This window comes from Convolutriloba macropyga, chromosome 4 (genome assembly GCF_964194025.1).
Source record: "Convolutriloba macropyga chromosome 4, txConMacr16.3, whole genome shotgun sequence".
NCBI classification, from domain to species: domain Eukaryota; kingdom Metazoa; phylum Xenacoelomorpha; order Acoela; family Convolutidae; genus Convolutriloba; species Convolutriloba macropyga.
The window spans coordinates 33,240,655-33,265,503 of NC_134471.1; the positions used below are offsets into that span (position 1 = coordinate 33,240,655).

A 24,849-nucleotide genomic window follows, 5' to 3' on the forward strand; every position below is an offset into this window, starting at 1 on the left:
ACTTCCATTGAGAGTGCTCTGTAATTAGAACTTTGCCGTTTTTTTTCTAACTTTACTCGTTGATTATCAAAGACGCAGCATGATTTTTTTGATTTTTTACTAACAAATTATCTATATTGATAACATTCAAAAAATTTACTGTTCCTAAGATACAAAATGCATTAGCAGGGCTAGTTTTGGACCAATCTTGGACTGTTACAATCTAAAAGTATTTCGGATTATAATCAGTCGGTCTTTTTTTAAATTAAATTAGTCGATCTTTTTAATATTAATTAAAGAACAGAACATCTCAAATCAATGCTCAGTAGTGATAGGTCCAATTGGTTTCCTAAGCAGCTTCCAATGCATCTGAATTTTTACTTGAAAGCTGATGGTAATTTTTGACTTTTAAAGATGTTTGATTTTTAAATAAATAATGGCTTATTGATCTTTGCCTATTTTTTCTTAATTTTAACATCTTATAGCTTAATGTCATCTAAGAAAGAATGCATCTTATTTCCCATGATTTAAAATTTAAATTCTATTGCGGGTTTTAAGCCTTAATTTAGGGTTTTCAGGCTTTGATAATACTAGATTTCACATTTTCTTATTTTTAGCTAATTGCTCATTTTTCAATTTCTCTAGTTTTGTCAAATTATCAAGTTATTGACAGTTCATATATGACATTATTGGCGTTTAAAATAAGACACAATTGATAAAAATAAAATCATTCAAGAATTAGAATATGGTTTTAACGGCTGGAACACTACTCTCTCGAAGAATGTAAATGATTTTTTTAATTTTGCCTTCAACTGTCGTCTTCACTCTGTCTTTTTAGTCGTATGAAATTTCCTGTACATTGACTCCGTTTGATTGTCTTTTCATGGAAAGATAGATGAGCTGATATTCTGATATTAGTACATAGTTGATGGCTTTCATGACTTTGAAAAAAATTGTTTTCCAAAATAAAAAACAAAACACTTTTTAACTTCGCAGTTTTGCTCCTTTTATTGTTTGTTTGTTACCTAGTCTCGTTAATTGCTGACCAAATATGACATTATTGGTGTCAAGGGAAGGTATCAAAAGGGATTGGTTTGAAACATCTAATGTTTTTAAAGGATTCGTTATGACTTTACTGGCTTCGACACGGGTTTTTCACAAAAAAAGTAAATTAGTTTTTAATTTTTGCCATATTCGACGTAGTTTTTGTCAATATAAGACTTATTCTGGAAATTTTTAGGTCTCAAAAGCTTCCTTTGGAAGAATAAACGAACCTATTTATTTATTTTTGTTGTAATTAATGGCTTTCATGACTTTGAAATAATTTTTTTTCCAAAGAATAACACTTGAATTTAAAAAATCAAGTATTACTTCATTTTGCTTGTTTTTCTCTTTTGTCAACTTGTCACCTCATATCAATAATGAGAAGTCGCATAATACATTATTGATTTTCGAAGAAGAAGCAGTCTAAAATTTTTAAGGGCTAAAGTATGACTTTACGGCTTCGAAAGCCTTTCCTGGCAAGTTCTAATTGAATTTTTTTGTTGTCTATTAGTTGTTCTTTTTGTATTCGCGTAAAAAAATGATTACCGACAGTTCTTAATTCCCTTCCATAGAAGCATTGATTATCGAAAACATATGGGATATTTTAATTGCTTTCTAATGATTTTCTTCAATTTGAAAATCATTCTTTCTTAAAAAAAATAATCGAGTTTTTAAATTTTACTGTTTTTGTTTTTTAATGTCTAATTGGTACCTGGGCTTACTCTTGATTAGCCTCATATCCTTCCTGGTGAATTAGAAGTTATTTTGTTTAGTTTTAGTTTTGTCTGACGGTAATGTGACTTTGTTAATAAGTTTTGTTTTTAAAACAGACAAAAACTTTTTGATGTAATTAACGTTTGTTGTTGTTGTTTGATTTTGCTGTTCGTCTTGACTCGCTTACTTAATATTGGCCTATCTCATCAACCTCATGCATCATTTTTTACTCTACTGAGTGATTTGCTTTGGAGGCTATATTTTCACCAATTTTTTTTTTGAAAAAAACTTGATTTTTTGATTATTTTCTATCTGTCCCTCATTTGGTAGACAATTATGCCAAAAATGTGGATGAGCGGGGTCGGAACCTTATGTGCAATCGCACATTACCGAGCCGTCATGTTAGATCATACCAACTAAAATTAACGCAAAAAACGCATGTGTTTGTTGGCACAGTTTAATAAAGAAAGTTTTGGTTCACCGGGTAAATAGAAATCCTTAATTTTAATACGTGCGTCTATCCAAAAGCAATATTTCAAAAACTACTATATGTTTTGATACAAAGAGTAAAAATGGCACTTGATACAATTTACAATGTTGAATGAGTACTTTACACTAAGTGTTAATTTGCCACTTGACAACGTTAAAATGGCATAACACCGCAGATGTATACCCAAATCGTCACGGGCAGATATGCCCGATGCGTGTATCTGGTGTTCGTTTTTACTATAATACTGCATTGCAAATGGAACGATATTGCGGAAACTAGCTACTTTAGCAAAAACCGGCAAAATGGAAGGGAAATTAGCAGCCCGTGTTCGCAAAAGTGTCCTAATCCTAGCCGCGAAATACAAGTAAAAACTTTACAATCTGTTTTTCGCATGCCTTGCATCACGCTAAAAATAGCTAACACTTTTTAGGAAAGTGGTGTTGATTTTCTTTTTAAGGACAAAATAATAATGTTAACTATTTCTTTTAATTTTTTGTCAAAAATTCTGGCTAAACAATTCAAAATTCAGACTTTTTCATCAAAACAGCACGAAATAAGTTACTTTAGTCCACTTTGATAAAATTTGAATGAACACCCAAAAACCATTATACAATCTTTGCAGACTCAAAAAAGGTATTTACACTTCAACTTCCATTGAGAGTGCTCTGTAATTAGAACTTTGCCGTTTTTTTTCTAACTTTACTCGTTGATTATCAAAGACGCAGCATGATTTTTTTGATTTTTTACTAACAAATTATCTATATTGATAACATTCAAAAAATTTACTGTTCCTAAGATACAAAATGCATTAGCAGGGCTAGTTTTGGACCAATCTTGGACTGTTACAATCTAAAAGTATTTCGGATTATAATCAGTCGGTCTTTTTTTAAATTAAATTAGTCGATCTTTTTAATATTAATTAAAGAACAGAACATCTCAAATCAATGCTCAGTAGTGATAGGTCCAATTGGTTTCCTAAGCAGCTTCCAATGCATCTGAATTTTTACTTGAAAGCTGATGGTAATTTTTGACTTTTAATGATGTTTGATTTTTAAATAAATAATGGCTTATTGATCTTTGCCTATTTTTTCTTAATTTTAACATCTTATAGCTTAATGTCATCTAAGAAAGAATGCATCTTATTTCCCATGATTTAAAATTTAAATTCTATTGCGGGTTTTAAGCCTTAATTTAGGGTTTTCAGGCTTTGATAATACTAGATTTCACATTTTCTTATTTTTAGCTAATTGCTCATTTTTCAATTTCTCTAGTTTTGTCAAATTATCAAGTTATTGACAGTTCATATATGACATTATTGGCGTTTAAAATAAGACACAATTGATAAAAATAAAATCCTTCAAGAATTAGAATATGGTTTTAACGGCTGGAACACTACTCTCTCGAAGAATGTAAATGATTTTTTTAATTTTGCCTTCAACTGTCGTCTTCACTCTGTCTTTTTAGTCGTATGAAATTTCCTGTACATTGACTCCGTTTGATTGTCTTTTCATGGAAAGATAGATGAGCTGATATTCTGATATTAGTACATAGTTGATGGCTTTCATGACTTTGAAAAAAATTGTTTTCCAAAATAAAAAACAAAACACTTTTTAACTTCGCAGTTTTGCTCCTTTTATTGTTTGTTTGTTACCTAGTCTCGTTAATTGCTGACCAAATATGACATTATTGGTGTCAGGGGAAGGTATCAAAAGGGATTGGTTTGAAACATCTAATGTTTTTAAAGGATTCGTTATGACTTTACTGGCTTCGACACGGGTTTTTCACAAAAAAAGTAAATTAGTTTTTAATTTTTGCCATATTCGACGTAGTTTTTGTCAATATAAGACTTATTCTGGAAATTTTTAGGTCTCAAAAGCTTCCTTTGGAAGAATAAACGAACCTATTTATTTATTTTTGTTGTAATTAATGGCTTTCATGACTTTGAAATAATTTTTTTTCCAAAGAATAACACTTGAATTTAAAAAATCAAGTATTACTTCATTTTGCTTGTTTTTCTCTTTTGTCAACTTGTCACCTCATATCAATAATGAGAAGTCGCATAATACATTATTGATTTTCGAAGAAGAAGCAGTCTAAAATTTTTAAGGGCTAAAGTATGACTTTACGGCTTCGAAAGCCTTTCCTGGCAAGTTCTAATTGAATTTTTTTGTTGTCTATTAGTTGTTCTTTTTGTATTCGCGTAAAAAAATGATTACCGACAGTTCTTAATTCCCTTCCATAGAAGCATTGATTATCGAAAACATATGGGATATTTTAATTGCTTTCTAATGATTTTCTTCAATTTGAAAATCATTCTTTCTTAAAAAAAATAATCGAGTTTTTAAATTTTACTGTTTTTGTTTTTTAATGTCTAATTGGTACCAGGGCTTACTCTTGATTAGCCTCATATCCTTCCTGGTGAATTAGAAGTTATTTTGTTTAGTTTTAGTTTTGTCTGACGGTAATGTGACTTTGTTAATAAGTTTTGTTTTTAAAACAGACAAAAACTTTTTGATGTAATTAACGTTTGTTGCTGTTGTTTGATTTTGCTGTTCGTCTTGACTCGCTTACTTAATATTGGCCTATCTCATCAACCTCATGCATCATTTTTTACTCTACTGAGTGATTTGCTTTGGAGGCTATATTTTCACCAATTTTTTTTTTGAAAAAAACTTGATTTTTTGATTTTTTTCTATCTGTCCCTCATTTGGTAGACAATTATGCCAAAAATGTGGATGAGCGGGGTCGGAACCTTATGTGCAATCGCACATTACCGAGCCGTCATGTTAGATCATACCAACTAAAATTAACGCAAAAAACGCATGTGTTTGTTGGCACAGTTTAATAAAGAGAGTTTTGGTTCACCGGGTAAATAGAAATCCTTAATTTTAATACGTGCGTCTATCCAAAAGCAATATTTCAAAAACTACTATATGTTTTGATACAAAGAGTTAAAATGGCACTTGATACAATTTACAATGTTGAATGAGTACTTTACACTAAGTGTTAATTTGCCACTTGACAACGTTAAAATGGCATAACACCGCAGATGTATACCCAAATCGTCACGGGCAGATATGCCCGATGCGTGTATCTGGTGTTCGTTTTTACTATAATACTGCATTGCAAATGGAACGATATTGCGGAAACTAGCTACTTTAGCAAAAACCGGCAAAATGGAAGGGAAATTAGCAGCCCGTGTTCGCAAAAGTGTCCTAATCCTAGCCGCGAAATACAAGTAAAAACTTTACAATCTGTTTTTCGCATGCCTTGTATCACGCATCTGCTCCATTTGTGTAACAATTTTTTGCACGCAATATAGCCCGATTTCGCATATAATCCGCATTTCAGCCTAATTTTATTACTAATTAATTAATTAAACCTAACTTATTACTACTAGTAGTACTTTATTACTACTCTATTACTACTTATAGTACTTTATTACTACTTTTTACTTCTTATTAGTACTATTTATTACTACTTATTAAAATCAGCCAGTCCCACATTGATATACAAAGCCTCTGATGTGCAAGGGATTTTTCGGGAAAAAAATCAGTTTTTGTGGTTGCATGTATTTAAATCACTTTAAAGCTTTGAAAGCTTCAATTAAATCCATTAAAGTGCTTTTAACAAAGTACTAAATTACTTTGCTTGCTCAAAAAGAGCGCGTTTAATAATGCTCAATAGCGGATTAGAGATACTTTTAATGCGAATAATAGATGCCTAAAATAAGCGGAAACGTGCTAAAAGACTAACCTACTTTTCGATCCGAATGTTCTTTTATTTCGCAAAGTTGGCGGAACCCCTTTCGCGAAAGGTAAGATACAAAGGATGTCTTCTGATTTCGTTCATTTTATGTATCTAATTTTCGAGCCAATTTTACAAAGGCGGAATTTTTTGGGTATACCTCTGCGGTGTAATGGGCACGAAATTACAGATTGAAAAATATAATTCATACGAAAATTATTGAGCTGAAGGCATATTTGGCGGTAATTTCCACAGCAAGGTTACAGAATGTGTTTTATGGTACAAGTTCTGGTCGTTTTATTATTATTATAAATTAATGGAGTCAAAAAACGCTGTTTTGGTTGATCGATCGAAATTTTTTAAAAGAAACCAAAACTGATCAATTTCAGAAAGAATCCTCTCGTTACTATCTGTTTAATATGACAGAAATTACCAGTTTTACAATTACCCATAGCAGTCTTCGCAAAAACAATTAGGCTTTTTAATTGATTCTCAATTCATTACTAATAAAATTTGCTCATACAAATCTCAAATCAATTACAAGCTGAAAATGGTACAATTGGATTAAATTAATCCACAAATAATAGTTACAAAAAGTAAGCTTTTTGTAAGATATAAGTTACTCTTTTCCATGTTTTGGAAACCACTGTTCCATCGTGGAAAATGGTTATGATAAATTGAAAATAACGTCAAACATTTCCACAAAACGCAAAGTTTAATGAAAGTGACCGTTTCGAACACTGGACACATAAGTTCGAATCTTATTAGTCTTAGCGTGATAACTTACGTTCAAGGATGATGACTTAACATGACGATGAAGAATTTGTTTTCTATATTTAGTGCACGTAATTGGTGAAGAAAATCGCAAAAACACAATAAGGATAAGAACCAGTGATGCAACTTATTTTTTATTTTTTTGTATATAACAAATGTTCAGGCTGCTTCTTAGAACATTAACGAATAAAAATATAGTGGGCAAAGAGGACTTTGCATGTAATAAACCTACTATATATTAACGTATTGAAAAACTTCAGTGAGAAAATCTTTATGCAACATGATATAACCCAAAGAAAATTAAAAAGAAGTGAAAAAATTTGACCTTCGCATATACAACACTCAAAAATGGTTTGTTTCATTTGTTGTATTTTACACAATTGGTTTACTCATTTGCTCTATTTGATTCACAGTTAACAATATCTCCAAAAACTTTTTTTGTAGAGTTCATCAAATCTCTTCGGCGTTTTTAAAATTTAAATATGAAAATGATTGAAACAGTTTTTAAAACCTCAGATTTTAGCAGATAATCAGAGTGAACATATTTTTGACGAAGACAACAAAACTGTATATTCCAATTTTTTGCGGATGCTGTAATTTTTACGTAGACAACGAAATAACTGATTTCAAAGTGTTCAACCTCTGAGAGAGTGACTAACGGTATCATTTTTTTGCAGACAACAATTAAACGAAACTATTAATTATTCAAAAATTAATAGTAATAATTATGGGAGGATTTTTTCCTCGACTTCCATCTTCCTCGGCTGCACGAAATTTGGTCGCGTAGACAAAGTCAATGTTCATTGATCAATCGTAGAAGCTAATGTTCAACTTTCCCTTAGTTTTGTTCGAAATTTTCCTTAGTTTTGTTTGAGAAAAAAAAACTTTAAAAAGCATTCATTAGTTGCATTGAGCATTTTTTTTGTATTTCAAAACCTCTACTTAAATTGAGGACTATTTATTCATTATGAAAGTTCGTAATTAGAGTACTGATCATTACGAAAATAAAATGCAATATGCTTTGTAACAATTCTACTACCACGTGCAAACACATATTTCAAAACATGGATGAATAAAAACTCTCCTATAAGGCGTCTTCGGGAAAGTTTGTTCACTTTTGTTAAAGTTATAAATAATCAATGAAAATTTCGTCAACGAAAATTTGTTAGTTTTTAATAATTGTTACAATAAGTTGTCTATTTCGACTATTTTGAGAATCAATGAAAACACACTACCAAATTTTTCAAATATGAGAAACAAATATTATTTAAAGTTAAATATGAATCGAGTGGGCGCTTATGAGAAAATTCAAGCAATAAAAATTCTTAAATGCTTTTAAAAGTTCAAAAAATAGAGAATCATAAGCTCAAAATTGCAAAAAATCTTTGGTAAATTACAATTTTCCAGTTTTCAGCAGATTGGCAGCGTGGCAACGAAAACACTTGCTATCTTTGATATTTAAAGATTGGTTCTGTCCTTTATTTAAAAGTTAATGAAATTATAGCCAAGAAACCAGTCAAAAATTTTCGTGTGTTTGTTAAATATTTCGGACATAAACTGCTAAATAATTTGAAAACAAATCCATCGCACCGACTACTTATTTTATTATTTCTTTAGAAAAAACTGGATTGTTTGTCATGTACCCTCACCCTTTTCTGGCGCGCTTTCAGGGACCTCCTTGCATATTCTATATGTTCCACATTTATTTTTTTGTACTGTAAGTTTCTAGTGCAGTGTACATCGATTCTAGCTTATACGTAATGTTTTTAGGTCTAGATATCCGAAGCCCAGATCTTTTGTGTAAGAAAGTTGTAAGAAAGAAAAGCAAGCAGATTTTTGTGTAATGTGAGAGTTAAGGACTCTCATAAAAAAACTTAAACAAAATTATCGATGGGTTTTTATGCTGCGGTTTAAACATCGGCCGGCTAATAATAGATACAAAAACTTGTTGACCTAATTTGTTCATTTATGATAAAGACGAAGTGTTAGAGAAGTTTTTAAAGAAAAGTAGAATTTTTTGTTCTATGATAAAAAGTATCCATAAGAGGAAAATTCTAGAACAACTGTTTCTCACCCCGGGTATTTTACTCTAACTACCTAAATACTTAATGCCAAATACCTAATACTCAGGAGTGATTTTGATTAAACTATAAACTTGAAGGCGTTAATTTTGATAGTCAGATAACCTTTATATGAATGTAAATAAGTAATTAAAATATTATGACATATTATAGAACGTACAGTTAAAGTGACAAGGTCGCTTGTAGTCAATTCATAGAAATGTTATTTTCAAGAATTTGGCTTATTCTCAAGATAAACGTTTTTACAGCACAATATTGTTTCGGATCTAATTTGCTTTGGTTCGGTCCGCAGTGCAGTCCTAAACTCCAATAACAAACTTCAGATGGTTAAATGTCATATTTCTATTTCAAGCTAAGTGCGCCTTTGGGTGAGGGGTAGTGCAATAACCAAACTATTTGGGGAGAGGGAATATGATAGCTCCCGAATACTTAGCCTTACCCCTCTGTACATTCGTTCAGCTGTTTGAGTGTCACCAACGAAGAAAGCACAGGAAGCCAGTCCATCCAGACTAGTCCACTGCTTGTCTGAGAAATTCTGGCTGTGAATCTTCACTGCCTCCTGTCAAAACGTATTCCAAAATAAAATGTTGAGGAAATTAATTATCATTATTACTACTAGGGTAGTATGAGCCCAATCAACGGATCAATAAATTTCCTAGTCCAACTCCGACGGTAATCGCTTATCATCGTGAAAGATCTTAATGAAGACGGTCATGTTACAAGATTTAAGAAAAAGACGCCACTTATCTTGCAAGATCTCGCAGAAGACGGTTATCTTGCAAGATCTTGCTTAAGACAGTTATCCTGCAAATTCTTACTGAAGACAATAATCTTGCAAGATCTTGCTTAAAACAATTCCTGCAAAGTCTTGCTGAATACAGTTATCTTGCACGATCTTGCCTGAGACGGTCATCCTGCAAACTTTTGCTGAAGAGTGTCATCTAGCAGAATCTTGCTCAAAACTTTTGTCCTGCAAATTTTTGCTGAAGACAGTCATCTTGCAGAATCTTGCGTAAAACAATTGTCCTGCAGTCTTCGCTGAGGACAGTTAGCTTGCAAGGTCTTGCATAAGGTGGTCATCTTGCAAGAACTTGAATAAGACTGTTATCCTGCAAAATTTTGCTGAATACAGTTACCTTTCAAGCTCATGCTATGGTGGTTATCTTTCGAGATATTGCCTCAGACGATTACTCTGAAAGTTTTTGCTGAAGACAGTCACCTTGAAGAATTTTGCTTAAAACGTTTATCTTGCAAATTTTTTTCTGAGGACAGTTATCTTGCAACATCTTGAGTAAAACAGTTATCCTGCAAATTATACTGCGGAACTTGTCTGAGGAATTTTTGCTGCGAAACTTCACTGCCTCCTAACAAAACATATTCCAACAAAAATTGTTGATGGAATTATTTATCATTATAACTACAAGGGTATTATGAGCCCAATCGAATGATCAATAAAATTCCCTAGTCCAACTCCGACGGTAATCGTTTATCATTGTGAACGGTCTTAAGGAAGACGGTCATGTTGCAAGATTTAAGAAAGACTGCCGTTATCTTGCAAGATCTCGCAGAGGACGTTTATCTTGCAAGATCATACCAAAGACGGTTATTGTGCAAATGCTTGCTGAGAACAGTTATCTTGCAAGATCTTGTTTAAGACATTTATCTTGCAAGATCTTGCTAAAAACGGTTGTCTTGCAAGATATTGCGTAAAATGTTTAACTTGTAAGATCTCGCCTGAGACGGTCATCCTGCAAACTATTGCTGAAGGCAGTCATTTTGCAGAATCTTGATTAAAACGGTTGTCCTGCAAATTTTTGCTGAAACAAGTGATCTTGCAGTTTCTTGCGTAAAACCGTTGTCCTACAGTTTTTTTGCTGAGCATAGTTAGCTTGGAAGATCTTGCATAAATTTTGCTGAAAACAGTTAATTTGCAAGGTCTTTCTATGGCCGATATCTTGCAAGATATTTCCTAAAATGGTTATCTTGCAAGATTTTGCCTCAGACGGTTATTCTGAAAGTTTTCGTTGAAGACAGTCATTCTGAAGAATTTTGCTTAAAACGGTTATCCTTCAAATTTTTTTCTGAGGACAATTATCTTGAAAGATCTTACCTAAAGAGGTCATCTCGCAAAACCTTGAGTAAAACGGTTATCCTGCATAATATACTAATTGTCTGAGTTACTCTTGCTCTGAATCTTCACTTCCTCCTGTCAAAACGTATTCCAACAAAAAATGTTGATGAAATTAATCACTTTTTTATTAGGGTACTATGCTCCCAATCAACGCATCAAAAAATAACTAGTTCAACTACGACGGTAATCGTTAATCATCGCCAGAGTTCTAAATGAAGACGGTCAAGTTGCAAGATTAAAGAAAAAGACCCCACTTATCTTGCAAGATCTCGCAGAAGACGGTTATCTTGCAAGATCTTGCTTAAGACAGTTATCCTGCAAATTCCTGCTGAAGACAGTTATCTTGTAAGATCTTGCTTTAAACGGTTATCCTGCAAGTTCTTGCTGAAGACAGTTATCTTGCAAGATCTTGACTTAGACGGTTATTATGCAAAGATTTGCTGAAGAACTTCATCTTGCAGAACCTTGCTAAAAATGATTATCCTGCAGCTAAGGAGAGTTATTTTTTAATATCTAGCCAAAGGCAGTCACCATGCAAGACATTTTAATAAGACGGTTATCCTGAAAAATTTTGCTGAAGACAGTTATCTTGCAAGATCTTGCTTATAACAGTTGTCTGCTGAAAACAATTATCTTTCAAGAATTTGCTTAATACGGTTATCCTACAAGTTTTTGCTGAAAACAATTATCTTGCAAGATCCTGCCCATGGTGTTATCTTGCAGAATTTTGCCCAAAACGGTTATTCTGCAGCTGAGGACAGTTATCTTAAAGCAGTCATCATGCAAGACCTTCTAATAAGACGGTTATCCTACAAGTTTTTGCTGAAAACAATTATATTGCAAGACCCTGCTAATGGTGTTATCTTGCAAGATATTGCCTAAAACGGTTATCTTGCAAGATCTTGACTTAAACGATTTTCCTGCAAAGTTTTGCTAAAGACAGTCATCTTGCAGAATCTTACTGAAAAAAATTATCCTGCAGTTGAAGACAGTTATCATGAAAGATATTCCTTATAATCGTTGTCTGCTGAAAACAGTTATCTTTCAAGAATTTGCTTAATACGGTTATCCTACAAGTTTTTGCTGAAAACAATTATCTTGCAAGATCCTGCCCATGGTGTTATCTTGCAGAATTTTGCCCAAAACGGTTATCCTGCAGCTGAGGACAGTTATCTTAAAGCAGTCATCATGCAAGACCTTCTAATAAGACGGTTATCCTACAAGTTTTTGCTGAAAACAATTATATTGCAAGACCTTGCTAATGGTGTTATCTTGCAAGATATTGCCTAAAACGGTTATCTTGCAAGATCTTGACTTAAACGATTTTCCTGCAAAGTTTTGCTAAAGACAGTCATCTTGCAGAATCTTACTGAAAAAAATTATCCTGCAGTTGAAGACAGTTATCATGAAAGATATTCCTTATAATCGTTGTCTGCTGAAAACAGTTATCTTTCAAGAATTTGCTTAATACGGATATCCTACAAGTTTTTGCTGAAAACAATTATCTTGCAAGATCCTGCCCATGGTGTTATCTTGCAGAATTTTGCCCAAAACGGTTATCCTGCAGCTGAGGACAGTTATCTTAAAGCAGTCATCATGCAAGACCTTCTAATAAGACGGTTATCCTACAAGTTTTTGCTGAAAACAATTATATTGCAAGACCCTGCTAATGGTGTTATCTTGCAAGATATTGCCTAAAACGGTTATCTTGCAAGATCTTGACTTAAACGATTTTCCTGCAAAGTTTTGCTAAAGACAGTCATCTTGCAGAATCTTACTGAAAAAAATTATCCTGCAGTTGAAGACAGTTATCATGAAAGATATTCCTTATAATCGTTGTCTGCTGAAAACAGTTATCTTTCAAGAATTTGCTTAATACGGTTATCCTACAAGTTTTTGCTGAAAACAATTATCTTGCAAGATCCTGCCCATGGTGTTATCTTGCAGAATTTTGCCCAAAACGGTTATCCTGCAGCTGAGGACAGTTATCTTAAAGCAGTCATCATGCAAGACCTTCTAATAAGACGGTTATCCTCTAAATTTTGCTGAAGAACCTTATTTTGCAAGACCATGCCCATGGTGTTATCTTGTAAGATTTTGCCTAAAACGTTTATCTTGCAAGATCTTGACTTAGACGATTATCCTGCAAACTTTTGCTGACGACAGTCATCTTGCAGAAACTTGCTGAAAAGGGTTACCCTGCAGCTGAGGACAGTTATCTTTCAAAGTCTTGCTTAGGGCAGTCATCTTGCAAGACCTTCTAATAAGACAATTTTCCAGCAAATTTTTGCTGAAGACAATTAATTTGCAAGATCATGCCCATGGTGTTATCTTGCAAGCTCTTCACTTAGACGGTTGTCCTGCAAAGTTTTGTTGAAGAAAGTTACCTTGCAAGATCTTGCTATAGCGGTTATTCTGCAAGATATTGCCTAAAACGGTTATCCGGTGAGATCTTGCCTGAGACGGTTTTCCTGCAAATTTTTGCCGAAAACCGTTATCTTGCAGAATTTTGTTTTATACGGTTATCCTGCAAGTTTTTGCTGGGGACAGATATCTGCGGCAAGATCTAGCTTAAGACCTTTGTCTGTTGAAAACAAATATATTGCAAGATCTTGCTTTAGACGGTTATCCTGCGAGTTTTTGCTGAAAAAAGTCATTTGGCAGGATCTTGCTTAAAACGGTTGTCCTGCAAGATTTTGCTGAAGACGGTTATCTTGTAGGAACTTGCTTAAGACGGTTTTTCTGCGAAGTCTTGTTGAAAACAGTTATATTTCAAAACCTTGCCTAAGGCAGTCATCTTGCAAGACCTTCTAATAAGACGGTTATCCTACAAGTTTTTGCTGAAAACAATTATATTGCAAGACCCTGCTAATGGTGTTATCTTGCAAGATATTGCCTAAAACGGTTATCTTGCAAGATCTTGACTTAAACGATTTTCCTGCAAAGTTTTGCTAAAGACAGTCATCTTGCAGAATCTTACTGAAAAAAATTATCCTGCAGTTGAAGACAGTTATCATGAAAGATATTCCTTATAATCGTTGTCTGCTGAGAACAGTTATCTTTCAAGAATTTGCTTAATACGGTTATCCTACAAGTTTTTGCTGAAAACAATTATCTTGCAAGATCCTGCCCATGGTGTTATCTTGCAGAATTTTGCCCAAAACGGTTATCCTGCAGCTGAGGACAGTTATCTTAAAGCAGTCATCATGCAAGACCTTCTAATAAGACGGTTATCCTGTAAATTTTGCTGAAGAACCTTATTTTGCAAGACCATGCCCATGGTGTTATCTTGTAAGATTTTGCCTAAAACGTTTATCTTGCAAGATCTTGACTTAGACGATTATCCTGCAAACTTTTGCTGACGACAGTCATCTTGCAGAAACTTGCTGAAAAGGGTTACCCTGCAGCTGAGGACAGTTATCTTTCAAAATCTTGCTTAGGGCAGTCATCTTGCAAGACCTTCTAATAAGACAATTTTCCAGCAAATTTTTGCTGAAGACAATTAATTTGCAAGATCATGCCCATGGTGTTATCTTGCAAGCTCTTCACTTAGACGGTTGTCCTGCAAAGTTTTGTTGAAGAAAGTTACCTTGCAAGATCTTGCTATAGCGGTTATTCTGCAAGATATTGCCTAAAACGGTTATCCGGTGAGATCTTGCCTGAGACGGTTTTCCTGCAAATTTTTGCCGAAAACCGTTATCTTGCAGAATTTTGTTTTATACGGTTATCCTGCAAGTTTTTGCTGGGGACAGATATCTTCGGCAAGATCTAGCTTAAGACCTTTGTCTGTTGAAAACAATTATATTGCAAGATCTTGCTTTAGACGGTTATCCTGGGAGTTTTTGCTGAAAATTCATTTTGCAGGATCTTGCTTAAAACGGTTGTCCTGCAAGATTTTGCTGAAGACGGTTATCTTGTAGGAACTTGCTTAAGACGGTTTTTCTGCGAAGTCTTGTTGAAAACAGTTATATTTCAAAACCTTGCCTAAGGCAGTCATCTTGCAAGACCTTCTAATAAGACGGTTATTCTGCAATTTTTTGCTGAAGTCAGTTACTTTGAAAGAGCTTGCTATGGCGGTTATCCTGCAAGATATTGCCTAAAAGGGTAATTCGGTGAGATCTTGCCTGTGACGGTTATCCAGTAAATTTTTGCGCGAAAAACGTCATCTTGCATAATTTTGCTTAAAACGGTTACCCTGCAAGTTTTTGCTGAAGACAATTATCTGCAGCAAGATCTAGCGTATAACCGTTGTCTGTTGAAAACAATTATCTTGCAAGATCTTGCTTAAAGCAATTATCCTGCAAGTTTTTGAGGAAAATTGTCATTTTGCAGAATCTTGCTTAAAACGTTTGTCCTGCAAGATTTTGCTGAAAACAGTTGTCTTGTAAGATCATGCTTAAGACGGTTATCCTGCAAAATTCTTGCTGAAGACAGTTATCCTGCCAGATTTTGCTTAAGACGGTTATCCTGGAAATTTGTAATGAAGACAGTCATCTTGCAGTCTCTTGCTTAAAACGGTTGTCATGAAAAATTTTGCTGAGGACAATAATTTTGCAAGATCTTGCTTGAGACGGTTATCCTACAAACTGTTTCTGAAGACAATGGCTTTGCTGAATCTTGCTCTAAAGGGTTGTACTGCAAATTATTGTTGAAGACAGTTATCTTGCAAGATCTTGCTAGAGCGGTTATTCTGCAAGATATTGCCTAAAACTTTATCCGGTGAGATTTTGACTGAGACGGTTATTCTGCAAATTTTTGCTGAGGACAGATATCTGCAGCAAAATCTAGCGTATAATCGTTCTCTGGTGAAAACAATTATCTTGCAAGATCTTGATTTAGACGGTTATCCTGCACGTTTTTGCTGAAAATAGACATTTTGCAGGATCTTGCTTGAGACGGTTGTCCTGCAAGATTGTGCTGAAGACAATTGTCTTTTAAGAACTTGCTTAAGACGGTTCTCCTGCGAATTCTTGCTGAAGACAGTTATATTTCAAAACCTTGCCTAAGGCAGTCATCTTGCAAGACCTTCTAATAAGACGGTTATTCTGCAAATTTTTTGCTGAAGTCAGTTACTTTGCAAGAGCTTGCAATGGTGGTTATCCTGCAAGATATTGCCTAAAACGGTTATTCGTTGAGATCTTGCCTGTTACGGTTATCCTGTAAATTTTTGCGCGAAAACCGTCATCTTGCAGAATTTTGCTTAAAACGGTTATCCTGCAAATTTTTTTGAAGACAGATATCTGCAGCAAGATCTGGCGTATAACCGTTGTCTGTTGAAAACAATTATCTTGCAAGATCTTGCCTAAGACGGTTATCCTGCAAGTTTTTGCTGAAAATGGTCGTTTTGCACAATCTTGCTTAAAACGTTTGTCCTGCAAGATTTTGCTGAAAACAAATGTCTTGCAAGATCATGCTTCAGACGGTTATCCTGCAAAATTCTTGCTGAAGACAGTTAACCTGCCAGATTTTGCTTAAGACGGTTATCCTGGAAATTTGTAATGGAGACAGTCATCTTGATGTCTCTTGCTTAAAACGGTTGTCATGAAAAATTTTGCTGAGGACAATAATTTTGCAAGATTTTGCTTGAGACGGTTATCTTGCAAACTGTTTCTGAAGACAATTGATTTGCTGAATCTTGCATTAAAGGGTTGTACTGCAAATTATTGTTGAACACAGTTATCTTGCAAGATCTTGCTAGAGCGGTTATTCTGCAAGATATTGCCTAAAACGTAATCCGGTGAGATCTTGCCTGAGACGGTTATCCTGTAAATTTTTGCGCAAAAACCGTCATCTTGCAGAATTTTGCTTAAAACGGTTGACCTGCAAGATTTTGCTGTAAACAGTTATCTTGTAAGATAATGCTTAGGTCGGTTATTCTGCAAATTCTTGCTGAAGACAGTTACCTTTCAAGATCTTGCTATAGCGGTTGTTTTGCAAGATATTGCCTAAAACGATTATCCGGTGAGATCTTGACTGAGAGGGTTATTCTGCAAATTTTTGCTGAGGACAGATATCTGCAGCAAGATCTAGCGTATAACCGTTGTCTGTTGAAAACAATTATCTGGCTAGATCTTGCTTTAGACGGTTATCCTGCAAGTTTTTGCTGAAAATAGACATTTTGCAGGATATTGCTTGAAGCGGTTGTCTTGCAGGATTGTGCTGAAGACAGTTGTCTTGTAAGAACTTGCTTAAGACGGTTCTCCTGCGAATTCTTGATGAAGACAGTTATATTTCAAAACCTTGCCTAAGGCAGTCATCTTGCAAGACCTTCTAATAAGACGGTTATTCTGCAAATTTTTGCTGAAGTCAGTTACTTTGCAAGAGCTTGCTATGGCGGTTATCCTGCAAGATAATGCCTAAAACGGTTATTCGTTGAGATCTTGCCTGTTACGGTTATCCTGTAAATTTTTGCGCGAAAACCGTCATCTTGCAGAATTTTGCTTATAACGGTTATCCTGCAATTTTTTTTTTGAAGACAGATATCTGCAGCAAGATCTAGCGTATAAACTTTGTCTGTTGAAAACAATTATCTTGCAAGATCTCGCCTAAGACGGTGATCCTGCAAGTTTTTGCTGAAAATGGTCTTTTTGCACAATCTTGCTTAAAACGTTTGTCCTGCAAGATTTTGCTGAAAACAATTGTCTTGCAAGATCTTGCTATAACGGTTATTCTGCAAGATACTGCCTAAAGCGGTTATTCGGTGAGATCTTGCCTGAGACGGTTATCCTGCAAAGTTTTGCCGAAAACCGTCATCATGCAGAATTTTGCTTAAAACGGTTATCCTGCAATTTTTTGCTGAGGACAGATATCTGCAGCAAGATTTAGCGTATAAACTTTGTCTGTTGAAAACAATTATCTTGCAAGATCTTGCTTTAGACGGTTATCCTGAAAGTTTTTGCTGAAAATAGTCATTTTGCAGGATCTTGCTTAAAACGGTTGTCCGGCAAGATTTTTCTGAAGACAGTTATCTTGTAAGATCATGATTAAGACGGTTCTCCTGCAATTTTTTGTTGAAGACATTTGCCTTGCAAGATCATGCTAAAGCAGTTATTCTGCAAGATATTGCCTAAAACGGTTATCTGGTGAGATCTTGACTGAGACGGTTATCCTGCAAAGTTTTGCCGAAAACCGTCATCTTGCAGAATTTTGCTTAAAACAGTTATCCTGCAATTTTTTGCTGAGGACAGATATCTGCGGCAAGATCTAGTGTATAAACTTTGTCTGTTGAAAACAATTATCTTGCAAGATCTTGCTTTAGACGGTTATCCTGAAAGTTTTTGCTGAAAATAGTCATTTTGCAGGATCTTGCTTAAAACGGTTGTCCTGCAAGATTTTGCTGAAGACAGTTATCTTGTAAGATCATGATTAAGACGGTTCTCTTGCAATTTTTTGTTGAAGACATTTACTTTGCAAGATCTTGCTATAGCGGTTATTCTGCAAGATACTGCCTAAAACGGTTATTCGGTGAGATCGTGCCTGAGACGGTTATCCTGCAAAGTTTTGCCGAAAACCGTCATCTTGCAGAATTTTGCTTAAAACGGTTATCATGCAATTTTTTGCTGAGGACAGATATCTGCGGCAAGATCTAGCGTATAAACTTTGTCTGTTGAAAACAATTATCTTGCAAGATCTTGCTTTAGACGGTTATCCTGAAAGTTTTTGCTGAAAATAGTCATTTTGCAGGATCTTGCTTAAAACGGTTGTCCTGCAAGATTTTGCTGAAGACAGTTATCTTGTAAGATCATGATTAAGACGGTTCTCCTGCAATTTTTTGTTGAAGACATTTACCTTGCAAGATCATGCTACAGCGGTTATTCTGCAAGATACTGCCTAAAACGGTTATTCGGTGAGATCTTGCCTGAGACGGTTATCCTGCAAAGTTTTGCCGAAAACCGTCATCTTGCAGAATTTTGCTTAAAACGGTTATCATGCAATTTTTTGCTGAGGACAGATATCTGCGGCAAGATCTAGCGTATAAACTTTGTCTGTTGAAAACAATTATCTTGCAAGATCTTGCTTAAGACGGTTCTCCTGCGAATTCTTGATGAAGACAGTTATATTTCAAAACCTTGCCTAAGGCAGTCATCTTGCAAGACCTTCTAATAAGACGGTTATTCTGCAAATTTTTGCTGAAGTCAGTTACTTTGCAAGAGCTTGCTATGGCGGTTATCCTGCAAGATAATGCCTAAAACGGTTATTCGTTGAGATCTTGCCTGTTACGGTTATCCTGTAAATTTTTGCGCGAAAACCGTCATCTTGCAGAATTTTGCTTATAACGGTTATCCTGCAAATTATTTTTGAAGACAGATATCTGCAGCAAGATCTAGCGTATAAACTTTGTCTATTGAAAACAATTATCTTGCAAGATCTCGCCTAAGACGGTTATCCTGCAAGTTTTTGCTGAAAATGGTCTTTTTGCACAATCTTGCTTAAAACGTTTGTCCTGCAAGATTTTGCGGAAAACAATTGTCTTGCAAGATCTTGCTATAACGGTTATTCTGCAAGATACTGCCTAAAACGGTTATTCGGTGAGATCTTGCCTGAGACGGTTATCCTGCAAAGTTTTGCCGAAAACCGTCATCATGCAGAATTTTGCTTAAAACGGTTATCCTGCAATTTTTTGCTGTGGACAGATATCTGCAGCAAGATCTAGCCTATAAACTTTGTCTGTTGAAAACAATTATCTTGCAAGATCTTGCTTTAGACGGTTATCCTGAAAGTTTTTGCTGAAAATAGTCATTTTGCAGGATCTTGCTTAAAACGGTTGTCCGGCAAGATTTTTCTGAAGACATGAAGACAGTTATCTTGTAAGATCATGATTAAGACGGTTCTCCTGCAATTTTTTGTTGAAGACATTTACCTTGCAAGATCATGCTATAGCAGTTATTCTGCAAGATATTGCCTAAAACGGTTATCTGGTGAGATCTTGACTGAGACGGTTATCCTGCAAAGTTTTGCCGAAAACCGTCATCTTGCAGAATTTTGCTTAAAACAGTTATCCTGCAATTTTTTGCTGAGGACAGATATCTGCGGCAAGATCTAGTGTATAAACTTTGTCTGTTGAAAACAATTATCTTGCAAGATCTTGCTTTAGACGGTTATCCTGAAAGTTTTTGCTGAAAATAGTCATTTTGCAGGATCTTGCTTAAAACGGTTGTCCTGCAAGATTTTGCTGAAGACAGTTATCTTGTAAGATCATGATTAAGAGGGTTCTCTTGCAATTTTTTGTTGAAGACATTTACTTTGCAAGATCTTGCTATAGCGGTTATTCTGCAAGATACTGCCTAAAACGGTTATTCGGTGAGATCTTGCCTGAGACGGTTATCCTGCAAAGTTTTGCCGAAAACCGTCATCTTGCAGAATTTTGCTTAAAACGGTTATCATGCAATTTTTTGCTGAGGACAGATATCTGCGGCAAGATCTAGCGTATAAACTTTGTCTGTTGAAAACAATTATCTTGCAAGATCTTGCTTTAGACGGTTATCCTGAAAGTTTTTGCTGAAAATAGTCATTTTGCAGGATCTTGCTTAAAACGGTTGTCCTGCAAGATTTTGCTGAAGACAGTTATCTTGTAAGATCATGATTAAGACCGTTCTCCTGCAATTTTTTGTTGAAAACATTTACCTTGCAAGATCTTGCTATAGCGGTTATTCTGCAAGATACTGCCTAAAACGGTTATTCGGTGAGATCTTGCCTGAGACGGTTATCCTGCAAAGTTTTGCCGAAAACCGTCATCTTGCAGAATTTTGCTTAAAACGGTTATCCTGCAATTTTTTGCTGAGGACAGATATCTGCGGCAAGATCTAGCGTATAAACTTTGTCTGTTGAAAACAATTATCTTGCAAGACCTTGCTTAAGGCGATTATCCTGCAAGTTTTTGCTGAAAATTGTCTTTTTGCAGAATCTTGTTTAAAACGGTTGTCCTGCAAGATTTTGCTGAAAACAGTTATCTTGTAAGATCATGCTTAAGTCGGTTATCCTGCAAATTCTTGCTGAAGACAGGTACCTTGCAATACCTTGCTATAGCGGTTATTCTGCAAGATATTGTCTAAAACGGTTATTCGGTGAGATCATGACTGAGGCGATTATCCTGCAAGTTTTTGCTGAAAATAGTCTTTTTGCAGGATCTTGCTTAAAACGGTTGTCCTGCAAGATTTTGTTGAAGACAGTTATCTTGTAAGATCACGCTTAAGACGGTACTCCTGCAAAGTTTTGTTGAAAACAGTTACTTTGAGAGATCTTGCTATAGCGGTTATTCTGAAAGATATTGCATAAATGGTTATCCGGTGAGATCATGACTGAAACAGTTATCCTGCAAATTTTTGCCGAAAACCGTCATCTTGCAAAATTTTGCTTAAAACGTTTATCCTGCAAGTTTTTGCTGAAAATAGTCATTTTGCAGAATCTTGCTTAAAACGGTTGTCCGGCAAGATTTTGCTGAAAACAGTTATCTTGTAAGATCATGCTTAAGTCGGTTATCCTGCAAATTCTTGCTGAAGACAGTTATCCTGCCAGATTTTGCATAAAACGGTTATCCTGGAAATTTGTAATGGAGACAGTCATCTTGATGTCTCTTGCTTAAAACGGTTGTCATGAAAAATTTTGCTGAGGCCAATAATTTTGCAAGATCTTGCTTGAGTCGGTTGTCTTGCAAACTGTTTCTGAAGACAATTGATTTGCTGAATCTTGCTTTAAAGGGTTGTCCTGCAAATTTTTGCTGAAGACAGTTATCTTGCATGATCTTTCCTGAAGAACTCATCTTGCAAGACCTTGAGTAGAACGGTTATCCTGCAAATTCCTGCTGAAAACAGTTATCTTTCAAGATCTTGCTTATAACCATTGTCTGCTGAAAACAGTTATCTTGCAAGATTTTGCCTCAGACGGTTATTCTGAAAGTTTTCGTTGAAGACAGTCATTCTGAAGAATTTTGCTTAAAACGGTTATCCTTCAAATTTTTTTCTGAGGACAATTATCTTGAAAGATCTTACCTAAAGAGGTCATCTCGCAAAACCTTGAGTAAAACGGTTATCCTGCATAATATACTAATTGTCTGAGTTACTCTTGCTCTGAATCTTCACTTCCTCCTGTCAAAACGTATTCCAACAAAAAATGTTGATGAAATTAATCACTTTTTTATTAGGGTACTATGCTCCCAATCAACGCATCAAAAAATAACTAGTTCAACTACGACGGTAATCGTTAATCATCGCCAGAGTTCTAAATGAAGACGGTCAAGTTGCAAGATTAAAGAAAAAGACGCCACTTATCTTGCAAGATCTCGCAGAAGACGGTTATCTTGCAAGATCTTGCTTAAGACAGTTATCCTGCAAATTCCTGCTGAAGACAGTTATCTTGTAAGATCTTGCTTTAAACGGTTATCCTGCAAGTTCTTGCTGAAGACAGTTATCTTGCAAGATCTTGACTTAGACGGTTATCCTGCAAAGTTTTGCTGAAGAACTTCATCTTGCAGAACCTTGCTGAAAAGGATTATCCTACAACTCAGGAGAGTTATTTTTCAAAATCTAGCTCAAAGCAGTCATCATGCAAGACCTTCTAATAAGACGGTTATCCTGCAAAATTTTGCTGAAGAAAGTTATCTTGCAAGATTTTGCTTTATGCAGTTATCGTAAAAAATTTTGCTGAGGACAATTATCTCGCAAGATCCTGCCCATGGTGTTATATTGCAAGATATTGCCTAAAACGGTTATCTTGCAAGATCTTGACTTAGACGGTTATCCTGCAAAATTTTGCTGAAGACAGCCATCTTGCAGAATCCTCCTGAAAATAGTTCTTTTGCAGCTGAGGCAGTTTTCTTTTGAAATCTTTCCTAAGGCAGTCATCTTGCAAGACCTACTAACAAGACCATTATTCTGCAGATTTTTGTTGAAGACAGTTACTTTGCAAGATCTTGCTATGGCGTCTGTCCTGCCAGATACTGCTTAAAACGGTTATCCGATGAGATCTTGCTTGAGACGGTTATCCTGCAAATTTTTGCTGGAAACTGTCATCTTGCAGAGTTTTGCTTAAAACGGTTGTCCTGCAATTTCTGCGGCAAGATCTAGCGTATATCTGTTGTCTGTTGAGAACAGTTATCTTGCAAGGTCTTGCTTAACACGATTATTCTACAAATTTTTGCTGCAGACAATTATCTCGCAGAATCTTTCTTAAAGAGGTTGTCATAAAAAATTTGCTGAGGACAAAATTTTTGCAAGATCTTGCTTTAGATGGTTATTGTGCAAATTTTTGCTGACGACAGTTATCTTGCAAGATCTTATTTATGACACTTGTCTGCTGAAAACAGTTATCTTGCAAGATCTCACTTAACACGGTTATCCCACAAATTTTTGCAGAAGACATTCAACTTGCAAGATCCTGCTTATTGTGTTATCTTACAAGATACTGCCTCAAATGGTTATTTTGGAAGATCTTGGTTTAGACGGTTATCCTGCAAAATTTTTGCTGAAGACAGTCATCTTGCAGAACCTTGCTTAAAACGGCTGTTATTTTGCTGAGGACATTAATTTTGCAAGATCTTGCTTGAGATGGTTATCCTGCAAACTGTTTCTGAAGACAATTGATTTGCTGAAGCTTGCTTTAAAAGCTTCTCCTGCAAATTTTTGCTGAAAACAAATATCTTGCAAGATCCTGCCCAAGGTATTATATCTTAAGATATTGCCTAAAACGGTTATCTTGCAAGATCTTGACTTAGACGGTTATCCTGCAAAGTTTTGCTGAAGAACTTCATCTTGCAGAACCTTGCTGAAAAGGATTATCCTACAACTCAGGAGAGTTATTTTTCAAAATCTAGCTCAAAGCAGTCATCATGCAAGAACTTCTAATAAGACGGTTATCCTGCAAATTTTTGCTGAAGAAAGTTATCTTGCAAGATTTTGCTTTATGCAGTTATCGTAAAAAATTTTGCTGAGGACAATTATCTCGCAAGATCCTGCCCATGGTGTTATATTGCAAGATATTGCCTAAAACGGTTATCTTGCAAGATCTTGACTTAGACGGTTATCCTGCAAAATTTTGCTGAAGACAGCCATCTTGCAGAATCTTCCTGAAAATAGTTCTTTTGCAGCTGAGGCAGTTATCTTTTGAAATCTTTCCAAAGGCAGTCATCTTGCAAGACCTACTAACAAGACCATTATTCTGCAGATTTTTGTTGAAGACAGTTACTTTGCAAGATCTTGCTATGGCGTCTGTCCTGCCAGATACTGCTTAAAACGGTTATCCGATGAGATCTTGCTTGAGACGGTTATCCTGCAAATTTTTGCTGGAAACTGTCATCTTGCAGAGTTTTGCTTAAAACGGTTGTCCTGCAACTTCTGCGACAAGATCTTGCGTATAACTGTTGTCTGTTGAGAACAGTTATCTTGCAAGGTCTTGCTTAACACGATTAGCCTACAAATTTCTGCTGCAGACAATTATCTCGCAGAATCTTTCTTAAAGAGGTTGTCATAAAAAATTTGCTGAGGACAAAAATTTTGCAAGATCTTGCTTTAGATGGTTATTGCGCAAATTTTTGCTGACGACAGTTATCTTGCAAGATCTTATTTATGACACTTGTCTGCTGAAAACAGTTATCTTGCAAGATCTCACTTAACACGGTTATCACACAAATTTTTGCTGAAGACATTTAACTTGCAAGATTCTGCTTATTGTGTTATCTTGCAAGATATTGCCTAAAATGGTTATTCTGGAAGATCTTGACTTATACGGTTATGCTGCAAAGTTTTGCTGAAGACAGTCATCTTGCAGAAACTTGATTAAAACGGCTGTTATTTTGCTGAGGACAATATTTTTGCAAGATCTTGCTTGAGACGGCTATCCTGCAAACTGTTTCTGAAGACAATTGATTTGCTGAATCTTGCTTTAAAGGGTTCTCC

At 35.2% G+C, this 24,849-nt stretch overlaps 1 protein-coding gene across 1 annotated transcript in view; it reads right to left on the reverse strand.

The window, feature by feature from the left end:
- LOC142337626 (TPR repeat-containing protein DDB_G0287407-like) overlaps nucleotides 1-24,849 on the reverse strand; it is an 86,541-nt gene that overhangs the window by 23,364 nt on the left and 38,328 nt on the right. The window contains exon 5 of the mRNA XM_075386993.1: nucleotides 9,269-9,388. Coding sequence (XP_075243108.1) covers nucleotides 9,269-9,388 — 120 coding nt within the window. The remainder of the gene's footprint in view (nucleotides 1-9,268; nucleotides 9,389-24,849) is intronic.